Source organism: Protobothrops mucrosquamatus, unplaced genomic scaffold (assembly GCF_001527695.2).
Source record: "Protobothrops mucrosquamatus isolate PMUCROS unplaced genomic scaffold, P.Mucros_1.0 scaffold8203, whole genome shotgun sequence".
NCBI lineage: Eukaryota > Metazoa > Chordata > Lepidosauria > Squamata > Viperidae > Protobothrops > Protobothrops mucrosquamatus.
The window spans coordinates 1-11,411 of NW_015394000.1; the positions used below are offsets into that span (position 1 = coordinate 1).

The following is an 11,411-nucleotide window of genomic DNA, read 5'->3' on the forward strand; positions in this document are numbered from 1 at the left end:
AATTCCTGAGCCAGCATGGGGGAACTATGGCCCCCTCATGACTCATGGACTTCAACTCCCAGAATTCCTCAGCCAGCATGGGGGAACTATGGCCCCTCATGACTGGTGGACTTCAACTCCCAGAATTCCTCAGCCAGCCTGGCTCAGCTTGGAAACGTCTCCCTTTCCCCTCAGCATGGCTGGCTCAGGAATTCTGGGAGTTGAAGTCCATGAGTCATAAAAGAGCCCAGGTTGCCTATCCCTGACCTATACCGTCTCAGACAAGTGACTGTCTAATCTCTTCTTAAAAACCTCCAGTGATGGAGCGCCCATGACTTCTGGTGGCAAGCTGTTCCACTGGCTAGTTGTCCTCACCGTCAGGAAGTTTCTCCTTAATTCCAGGTTGCTTCTCTCTTTGTTCAGTTTCCAACCATTGTTTCTCATCCTTCCCTCTGGTGCTTTGGAGAATAACGTGACCCCCTGATAGCAGCATTCCAGTATTTGAGGGGCTGCCACAAGGAAGAGGGGGTCAAATTATTCTCCAAAGCACCAGACAAGAAGCAACAGATGGAAACCGATCAAAGAGAGCAGCAACCTGGAATTAAGGAGAAACTTCCTGACAGTGAGGACAATTAACCAGTGGAACTGCTTGCCACCACAAGTTGTGGGGCTCCATCACTGGAGGTTTTTAAGAAGAGATCGAAGAATCACTTGTTTGAAATCCTGTAAGTTCTCCTGCTTGAGGAGAGGGCTGGACTAGAAGACCTCCAAGGTTCTATTCTATTCTATTCCATTCCATTCCATTCCATTCCATTCCATTCCATTCAACATACAAATTAAAATGCACAGTAGCCAAGGAAGGTATCACAATCGACAGTTGCTGGCACAGCCAAATAAACGCCGAGTCTTCCAAACAGGAATTGTTTTCTACAGTAAATTCCCCCGCCTGGCGTGGCCTGAGTAAGTGAGATGCAGTTTCGTGGTTTTGCCTTCCAGTGACACATCTGGTGTTATGCAGTCCGGGACTTGCTTGTTAGTCCCTTTTGCTATCCGAGGAATACGCAGGCACCTTCTCCAGCACCGCACCTCAAACGAATCCACGTTCTTCCCGTCTTGCTTTCTCACGGTCCCACTTTCGCACCCAGAGGTAGCTGTGGGGGACGCAACAGAGCGGAGTAACCTACGTTTGTTTGCCAGCTGCTCCTAGCTTGACTGCCTCAAATGGAATGAGTGTCGACAGCACGCACAGGCATTTTCACAAATGTAAGTGAGCGCGCACTGCTCAGCGTAGCAAAAACATCCACCGTGTAGCATGTTCGATGGAGATTCTCCGTCATCCAGGTCATGATTGTCCCAAAGGTGCTTTTGTCCAAACAGCAACTGGACTTTATTGATTTTTCTTGAAGATGTTGCTTAGAATGGAAGGAGCTTCTCGGATGAGCAGTGAAATGTCTTCAAGAAAAATCAGCTAAAGTCCAATTGCTGTCAGAAGAAAAGCACCTTTGGGACATCATGTAGCAAAGAAGCCAAACGGAAGGAAAAAAAAAATCCTTTTTCTTTGTTCTCAAAGAACATTTGAGACCTTGTTCTTAAATCTTTTTTTGTTTTGTTTTTTAACTCTGCCTTCTCATCTAGCCTGCCTTCCTTCCTTCCTGGCCAACATAACATTTCTAAAGAGGTTTTCTTTTTCAACTGTTGCTTATCAGTAACTAGGAAAGGCAACAGGCTGACATCCCACCGTTTGATAGATTTGTTAAATGTCCACGGAAGAGCTGCAGGCAATTTTCACACAGCCTTTTCACTTTTTTCCATCGCAACTGCAGTTTAACTCAAGATAACAGACAGAAAAAACTCCCAGCTGCCCGCTAACATGGCAGAGAGAGTCTGCCTTGATAAGCTCTGGGGAATAAGGGCCAGGAAAAAAAAAATCTGGCCCGATCGAGCAGGGGTGTCCAAACTTGAGCAACTTTAAGACTTGTGGGTTTCAACTCCCAGAATTCCCCAGCCAGCATGCTGTTCCATTCATCTGTTGTCACATTTCATTACATTTACCGAACCAATCTAGAACTAAGGAGAAATTTCATGACAGTGAGGACAATTAACCAGGGGAACAACTTGCCTCCAGAAGTTGTGGGTGCTCCAACACTGGAGGTTTTTCAAGAAGAGACTGGACAGTCATTTGGCTAAAATGTTAGAGGGTCTCCTGCTTGAGCAGGGGGCTGGACTAGAAGACCTCCAAGGCCCCTTCTAACGCTGTGATTCTGTTACTCAAGGAAAGCAACATAGAGAAGGAGAAATTTCCCGACAGTGAAAACAATTAACCAATAGAAGGATCTGCCTCCAGAAGTTGTGGATGCTGCATCACTGCAGGTTATCAAGAAGAGGCTGGACAGCCATTTGTCCAGAATAGTATAAGGCAGGGGTCTTCAAACCTGGCCCTTTTATGACTTCTGGATCAACTCCCAGAATTCCTTAGCCAGGCATGCTGACTGAGGAATTCTGGGAGTTGAAGTCCACAGGTCATAAAAGGGCCAAGTTTGAAGACCCCCTGGTATAGGCTAAGGGTGTCTAACCTTGGCATCTTTACAACTTGGGGGCTTCAACCTGTCCAACTTTGGCTATTTTAAGACTGGTGGACTTCAACTCCCAGAATTCCCCAGCCAGCGTGCCTGGCTGAGGAATTCTGGGAGTTGAAGTCCACCAGTCATAAAAGGGCCAGGTTTGGAGACCCCCGCTCTGGAGCATCCTTTGGAGACAGATGTCACACCCCAGGTTCACACCCCACTCAGCCCAAGATGTTCTTCCAGTTGCCAAGCCCCAAGGAACGCAAGAGTGACACAAATGAAGCCGGAAGGATATCGGTGTTGTCGTGCCCCAGCAGCCCAAGGAGGGAATGGACGGCGTTGAGTTCCACCAGGAGATGGTAGAGGTCCGGCATGGTGGCGACGACGTGCATCTCTTGAATGATGTCGTTGAGATCCAGCTCGGATTCCATGAATCTACGGACAGAGGAACAGACGTCAGCAGGATCCAAGAGATCTAGGAATCTGGCCGCTGGTCCCAAAGATGCTTTCCCAAAAGGCACCTGGACTTTCTTCGGTTTGATTCCTCGAAGACGTTTTGCTTCTCGCCCAAGAAGCTCGAAGGTAGAACTGAAGAAGCTTCCTGGATGAGAGGCGAAACGTCTTCAAGGAAAACACCAAGAAAGTCCAGTTGGCCCAAACGTGCTTCTTTTCCAGGAGGCAACAGGACTTTCTTTGTTTTTCCTTTGAAGACGTTTCGCTTCTCATCCCAGAAGCTTCCTCAGGTTCTGACTGGATGGTGGGAAAGGGAAGGATTTATACTCCTTGCAGACAGCTGGTCATTTGCATTCTTTTGGAGAGTCATTAAGGCCATCTGGAGGTTTATCTGTGTCCAAATGGCCCCAACAACCCTCTGAAAGAAGGCAAAGGACCAGCTGTCTGCAAGGAGTATAAATCCTTCCATTTCCCCACCATCCAGTCAGAACCTGAGGAAGCTTCTAGGATGAGAAGCGAAACGTCTTCAAAGAAACACAAGAAAGTCCAGTTGCCTCCTGAAAAAGCACCTTTGGGACAACCAGGACCTGGATGGCTGAGAATCTCCACAGGCATTTCCTTAAAGAGGTTTCACTTCTCATCCAGAAGCTTCTTCAGGTTCTGACCGCATGGTGGGGAAGGGAAGGATTTATACTCCTTGCAGACAGCTGGTCCTTTGCCTCCTTTCAGAGAGTCCTTGAGAACACACGGGAAACCACAACAATGGAAATGTTGGGCTCAGTTGTGGTCATAAGTCAAGGACAACCTGTACTAAAAATCTAGAAAAGGCTACAGGGAATCTCAGATTTGGTTTGACTATTGAATTATTCCAAGGAATGTTCTCTCTCTCTCTTTCTCTGTCTCTTTCTGTCTCTCTTTCTCTCCCTCTTTGTCTCTTTCTTTTTTCTTTCTTTCTTTCTCGTTTTCTTTCTTCCTGTCTCTTTTTCTTTCCCTCTTTCTCTTTCTTTCTTTCTTTCTTTCTTTCCTTTCTTATCTTTCTGTCTCTTTCTCTCTCTCCCTTGTTTTTTTTCTTTCTTTTTTCTTTCTGTCTTTTTCTCTCTCTTTTTATTTCTCTTTTTCTTTCTCTTTTTTTGTTTCTCCCTTTCTATTTCTTTATTTCTCTTTCTTTCTCTGTCTCTTTCTCTCTTTTTTTGTTTGTTTGTTTGTTTGTTTGTTTGTTTGTTTCTTTCTCTCTCTCTCTCTCTCTCTCTCTCTCTCTCTCTCCCTCTCTCTCTCTCTCTCTTTCCTTCTTTCGCCACCCAGAGAACAAAGAGGCAGGAAGAGCCAGGCCCTGTCCAAAACTGAAACCGGGAGGAACAGGCCAAGTTCAAAAGCAGGAGGGCCAGCAGAACAGCTACAGTGAGTTATGGCTCTCCCTCAAGGTCTGTTGCTGACACCAAATGGGCTATCAAGGGCACTCAGGGTTCTTTTAGCTACAAATGGAGTGTGTGGGGGTGTATTGTGTGTGTGTGTGTGAGAGAGACAGAGAGGGAAAGAGAGACAGAGAGACAGAGAGAGCCTTTTCTGGATTTTTAGTACACACAGTCCTCAACGTATGACCACAATGGAGCCCAATTGAGTTTTACCCCATTTTATGACCTTTCTTGCCACCATTGTTAAGTAAATCCCTGCAGTTATTAAGTTAGTACAGGGGTAGGCAACCTTGGCTCTTTGATGACTCGTGGACTTCAACTCCCAGAATTCCTGAGCCAGCCTGAGGGAAACTTTGGCCCCTTCATGACTCGTGGACTTCAACTCCCAGAATTCCTGAGCCAGCCATGCTGAGGGGAAAGGGAGAGGTTTCCAAGCTGAGCCATGCTGGCTCAGGAATTCTGGGAGCTGAAGTCCACGAGTCATGAGGGGGCCATAGTTCCCCCATGCTGGCTCAGGAATTCTGGGAGTTGAAGTCCACCAGTCATAAAAGAGCCAAGGTTGCCTACCCCAGGGTTGTTAAGTGAATCTGGCTCCCCCATTGATTTCGCTTTATCAGAAGGTTGCAAACGGGGATCCCGGGACACAGCTACCATCATAAAGACGAGTCAGTGGCCGAGGGTCTGAATTTTAATCATGTTTATTTATTTATTTATTTATTTATTAAATTTATATACCGCTCTATCTCCCTTGCGGGACTCAGGGCGGTGAACAGGCGATACTAAAAACCACGATAATAAATAAATAGTTTGTTTTAAAATTGAATTAAATGACCTTAGGAGATGCTGCAACGGTCATTAAGTGTGAAAAGTGGTCGTGAGTCACTCTTTTCAGTGCCGTTGTAACTTTGAACAGTCACTAAACAAACGGTTGTAAGCCGGGGATCGCTCGTATGTTGCAACTGAAGCATGAATAAGGTTGCAAAGGCTAAAAAGATGAAAGAAGCTCAGAGTGCTGGGACTGTCTTGTTCCAAACTCGTTTCCATTAGGAACCGTTCTGGTCAGGCTGTTCAGACAAATACAAAATATATTGCATGCTGATGTTCCCTACAAGAATCTGATCTACTAAAGGGTCATAAGAGTCGATGGAATCCGAGGTGGGCTGGACTTAAGATCTCTTGGGGGGGGGGGCGAAGGGACTCCAGACTCATGACGTGCTCAACCCCTCCACCCTCGGGCTCAGCCTGGCCATCTCCTACTGTTGTGATTCCTCACCAGCCAGTGGACCCGGCAGCTGAGTCTGAGGAATCAGAGGAGGAGGAGGAGGAGGAGGGGCCTGGAGTGACACCAGAGTCAAAGGAAGGCCCTGAGGTGCTCCAAGACTTACAGTCGGACGAGGAGCCTGGCCCCTCTACTCGCACTCAGGCTGAGACACAGCTGTGCTGGGAGTCTGAGTTGGACAGTGATGAAGAACAGCTGGGACAAATCCCGGATGCATGAATGCACAGGCAAGAGAGTAGCACAGAGGAATGCAATGGGGCAGCTCCAAAGGCAAAGGAGAAGGCATTAGGAAGCCACGCCGTGGCTGAATGATAAAAGGGAAGGTGTGGGAGGTGCTGGTTGCCGAAGGTAATCGTTGTGTTAAGGGATCGAGTTTGTGTGGACTGTGTTTGTTTGCCTTGGACACTGACTCAGGTCTGTGAATAATAAAAGAGGATTGTTTTTTTTCCTGCGGTTCCAGCCTGCTTGTTGGAAGAGGGGTTTCTCCTTGTGAGCTCAACATATATAAAAACAAATAATTGTTATATTTATAAAATTTGTATGAATTTTNTAACAATGAGTAGCTTTGGATAGAATGGGATTATTGTGTGTTTACTACCTGGTTCAGCTCTGGGAAGTCCTGGGGGGGGAGGGGGGAAAGGGAATAGATAGATGTATATAAACTGATGTATTGTAGATTTATATATGTGATTCTTTTTTAAGGAGGTGCCCGGTGGATACCCCAACTGCACCAGACGGGATGGTTGAGAAAGGAAGGGAAGTAGGAGAGAGGGAGGAAGGAGGAGAGGTTGAGGTTAGGGAGGAGGAAGGTATGGAAAGTGAAAGAGGGGGGTGCAGGGGGGGGGCACCGGACACTTCCATGAATCTATTGAGTAGTGTTATTTTTTTTGGTTCATATTGTGATTAACTGCATCATATTTATGTTATTGTTTCTAATTGAAAAATCAATAAAAATTTATAAAAAACAAAACAAAAACAAGGACACACGTAGGCTGGGACAGAACACCTACGCTTCTAGAGTCAACATTGTCCTTGTCCTTGAGAACTTCCACCTGGCCTTCCGGAGAGCGGAGCCTGGAGAAACAGGCCAACCCCCCCCAACCCAGACTTACTTCTCTGGATTGTCTGGGAATTTGATCCGGAGTTCCTGGTTCTTGTAAGATCTTTTCTCAAAGGTGAGGATCATCTTCTTCACGGAGCTTTCATCCAGAGGTTCCTCCTGGCCAAACACAGCCTCGTTTAAGGACGCAGTCACAGCCTCCACTGGCACCCCACAAACCCACATCTGAACAGTCTCCCTTCAAGGCATCGGAACCGTCTTCCTGCGAAAGGCGGGGCTGGCCGCCATCTCGGATCAGGCCCCTCCCCCAACACCGGAGTTCTGGCGAGGGACGGCTGGGAGGGTCTCCCGTTTCTCCACCCCATTTCCCCCCTCCTCCTGCTGTGTCACATAACAATTGGTGGGAGAGCACCAAGGACCCCCCCCCATTTCATCTCTGAACTACCAATATTCTCCTTTATTGGTGGGGAGTGGGCTTGCCTGAGAAACCAAATACAGGTAGCCCCTGACTCACGACCAGAATTTCTATTGCTAATCAAGGTAGTTGTTAGCTGGGTTTTGCCCCATTTTAGGACCTGGTTGTTAAGTGAACCACTGCGGTTGTTAAGTCAGAGACCTGGTTGTTAAGTGAACCTGGCTCCCCCGTGGGCTTTGCTTGTTGGACGGTCCCAAAAGGGGATCACGTGACCCCCCCCTGGGGACACTGCAACCGTCGTAAATACGAGTCAGTTGCCAAGCGTCCAAATTCTGATCATGTGACCCTGGGGATGCTTCAACGGTCGTTAAGTGTGAAAAATGGCCATAAATCACTTTTTTCAGTGCTGTTGTAGTTTCGGTCAGAAAATGAACTGTTGCAAGTTGGGGACTCCCTGTGAAAATAGAGGGGGCCTCTTTGCAGGAAGAATACAGGAAGTGACCGGAACGAGAGAATTAACAAGCGAGGGGAGCCTTAGGAGCCCATGTTATTTGACAGGGGGGGGTCCCCAACCTCGGCCGCAGGAATTCTAGGAGTCGAAGTCCCCAAGTCGTCAAGGGGCTGAGGCTGGGGACCCCTGTAATATGGACTTTCGCCCTCTCCTGCCCAACAGAAGAGAAGTTAGGGCAGTCAGTAGGGACCCCCAGGGCGCCGCCTTGGAGAGGGGAGGGTCTGCCTGGCCCCGGGAGGGAGCAGGTCACGGGAGGGGAGGGAGGGAAGAGCCGAGAATGGGGGGGGGGTCGGCAGGACGAGACCCTCACCCACCTCCTCCTCCTCCTCCTCGCCTTTTTCAAAGACGTGGTGCAGCTTCTTCTTCTCCTCTTCGGACTCCTCGGCAGCCGGGGGGTCTTCCTCCCGGAAACGGCCACGCTCCCGGGACCCGGCTGGCTTGGGCCGCCCCTTCAGCTCCTCTTCCTCGTCGTCCCGGGTCCGCTTGGTGCCTCTGTTGGGCTTTGAGAAGGAAAATAGTAGCAACTGTGAGAGGTACCTCGGAGTCTTAGTGGACAATCACTTAAATAGGAGCCAGCCGTGTGCTGCAGCTGCCAAAAAGGCCAACACAGTGCTGGGCTGCATTCAGAGGGACAGAATAAAGACCACGTGAAGTATTAATACCACTTTACAAGGCCTTGGTAAGGCCACACTTGGAATACTGCATCCAGTTTTGGTCACCGTGATGTAAAAAAGATGTTAAGACTCTGGAAAGAGTACAGAGAAGAGCAACAAAGATGATTAGGGGACTGGAGGCTAAAGCATATAAAGAACGGCTGCTGGAATTGGGCATGTCTAGTTTAACGAAGAGAAGGACGAGGGGGGACATGATAAGCAGTCTTCCAGTATCTCAGGGGCTGCCCCAAAGAAGAGGGAGTCAAGCTATTCTCCAAAGCGCCTGAAGGCAGGACAAGAAGCAACGGAGGGAAACCAATCAAGGAGAGAAGCAACCTGGAACTAAGGAGAAACTTCCTGAGAGTGAGAACAATTCACCAGTGGAACCACCTGCCTCCAGAAGCTGTGAATGCTCCAACACTGGAAGTTTCTAAGAAGAGACTGGACAGCCCTTTGTCTGAAATGGTATAGGATCTCCTGCCTGAGCAGGGGGTTGGACTAGATGACCTCCAAGGTCCCTTCCAACTTTATGATTATGTTCAAGCAGTCAGCAGAGGAAGGTGAGCCCCTCCCCACGCTCCCAGTCCTCGCCTCTCGGGGGGGGGTGTCCCAAAGTAAAAGCAGCACTGGGGCTGGGACCCCGTGGTAGACTCCAACACAACCTTTGAAGCAAGAGGGAGGAGGGAGGCGGGCAGGATTCGGCTCAATTGCCTGGTGGGGGGGGGCAGTGGGGGGGAGGTCCAGGGGCTCCCTGCCCATCTGTGCCCTGTGGAGGCCGGACTCTGCCCCCTCCCAGGTGGGAAAAGAGCTGCTGGCAATGGGTCCCCCCACGGGAATCCCCCTCCCCTCCCTTTCTCTTTTCCTTTCCTCTTTCCCTCCCTCCCTTCCTTGTCTTTCTTCCCCCTTCTCTTTCTCTTCTTTCGTTCCTTCTTTTTCTTCCTTCCTTCCTCCCTCCCTCCCTCCTTTCATTTCTTTTTCTTTTCTTTTTTTTCTGCCTTTCTTCCTCCTTCGTTCCTTTCCCTTCCCTTTCTCTTTTCCTTCCTTCCTTTTACTTTCTTTTCCTCCCTTTCTTCCTTCTTCCCTCCCTCCTTTCCTTTCCCTTCCTCTTTTCCCTCTTTCCTTTCTTTTTCTTCTCCCCTTCCTCCCTTCCTTTCCCTTCCTCTTTTCCTTCTTTCCTACTCTTTTTTCCCCTTCCTTCCTTTTTCCTTTTCCTTTCTCTTCTTTTTTCCCACTTTCTTTTCTTTCCTACCTTCCTTCCTCTCTCCTTCCCCTTTCCATTCCTTCCTTTCTTTCTTTTTTTCTTTCCTTCTTTCCTTCCTTTGTTCCTCTCTCCCTCCCCTTTCCAATCCTTTCTTTCTTTCTTTCTTTCTTTCCTTCTTTCCTTCCTTTGTTCCTCTCTCCCTCCCCTTTCCATTCCTCTTCCTTCCTTCCTTCCTTCCTTCCTTCCTTCCTTCCTTCCTTCCTTCCTTCCTTCCTCTCTCCCTCCCTCCCCTTTCCATTCCTCTTTCCTTCCTCCCTCCCTCCCTTTCTCCTTTTCCTACTCTTTCTTTCCCATCTCCCTCCTTTTTCCCAGACTGCCCCCGGCCTGCCAGAAAAGCTCCACCATCTAATCTGCAGTGCCCAAAACCTTCAAGCGGAGGAGAGCCTCAAGCGCTTCGCCACCCTGGAAAAACCAGGCCTGCCCTCCGTGGGGGAGACAAGGCCAGGAGAACCAGGGGGTCACCCCAGGGGGGAAGGGGGCTTCCCCTACTCCCAGCGCCCCCTAAGTTCCCTTGCTTCCACCACTTTTCCTTCCGGGGGGGGGGCGCTGGGCTCTCACCTCCCGGGAGAATCATCCAGGCTCTCCTCCGTGGAGGGAAGGGGGGGGGTTGGCTAGCAAAAAGTGGGTGGGATGTAAGAAAAGCGTTCCCCCTGATTTGGGGGGGGGAAATCCCAACAAAAATAATGCCCCCCCCAAGCAGAGAGAAAGCCTTTTGCAGGCTTCAAATGGCCACTTAGAGAAGTTGCAAAATGGCTGTAAAGGTTTGCGTTTGACGGCTTCTCTGGGCCAGGCACACCTGCAGGGGCTGCTTCGGCTTCCCTTCCTTCCTTCCTTCCTTCCTTCCTTCCTTCCTTCCTTCCTTCCTTCCTTCCTTCCTTCCTTCCTTCCTTCGGAATCAAAAAGGCAGGGAGACAACAGCTGCAATGAAGGGCTTGTGGGGAGGGGGGGGACACAGAGAGGGGTTAGACCCAAAGCAATGGAGCCCAGGGGAGCCCAGAACTGTGGCTAAATTAAAGCCCCCCCCCCCGCTCAATGCCTTTATGGGCAGCTGCAGCCAGCCTGGACCTCAGCCAGGAGCCCCCCCCTCCCAGGCCAGGAGGAGAAGAGTCTCCTTGGGGCCGATGAATCGGCCTGGAAGCACTGAGGCTGCCCCCCCCCCATCTGCAGCTGAACACCAGGGAACCCCCCAGGTAAAGAGGAAGAAACCCGGAGGTGTTAATATCCCTTCCTTCATTCCTTCCTTCCCTTTTTCCTTCCTTCCTTCTATCCATCTATTCTATTCCTTCCCTTTTTCCTTCCTTCTATCCATCTATTCTATTCCTTCCCTTTTTCCTTCCTTCTATCCATCTATTCTATTCCTTCCCTTTTTCCTTCCTTCCTTCTATCCATCTATTCTATTCCTTCCCTTTTTTCCTTCCTTCTATCCATCTATTCTATTCCTTCCCTTTTTTCCTTCCTTCTATCCATCTATTCTATTCCTTCCCTTTTTTCCTTCCTTCTGTCCATCTGTTCCCTTCCTCCCTCTCTAACCTTCCTTCCTTCCATCCACCCACCCATCTGTTTCCTTCCTTCCCTTCCCTTCTTCAATTCCCTTCCTCCTATCCATCTGTTCTACTCCTCCCTTTCTTCCTCCCTCCCTCCCTCTTCTTCCTTCTGCCCATCTCTTGTACTCTTTCCTTCCCTCCCTCCCTCCCTCCCACCCACAAGTACCAAAACTAAACACCACAGAATAAAACAATAATGCACGTTTAAAACTGTTACAGCAGAGGGATCCACCTTCATCGCCTCGAAAAGTATATATGCCTTATAACTGTCTCTCTTTTC

General features: G+C 49.1%; 1 protein-coding gene across 1 annotated transcript; it reads right to left on the bottom strand.

The window, feature by feature from the left end:
* Nucleotides 1-2,764: 2,764 nt before the first annotated feature.
* LOC107300733 (beta-catenin-like protein 1) lies at nt 2,765-8,173 on the bottom strand (the record flags this gene model as incomplete). The annotated part of the gene is made up of 3 exons (XM_015830032.1): nt 2,765-2,978; nt 6,800-6,906; nt 7,988-8,173. Coding segments are annotated over 3 exons (507 nt in total), but the record flags the coding sequence as incomplete, so codon positions are not given.
* Between the last annotated feature and the right edge of the window lie 3,238 nt (nt 8,174-11,411).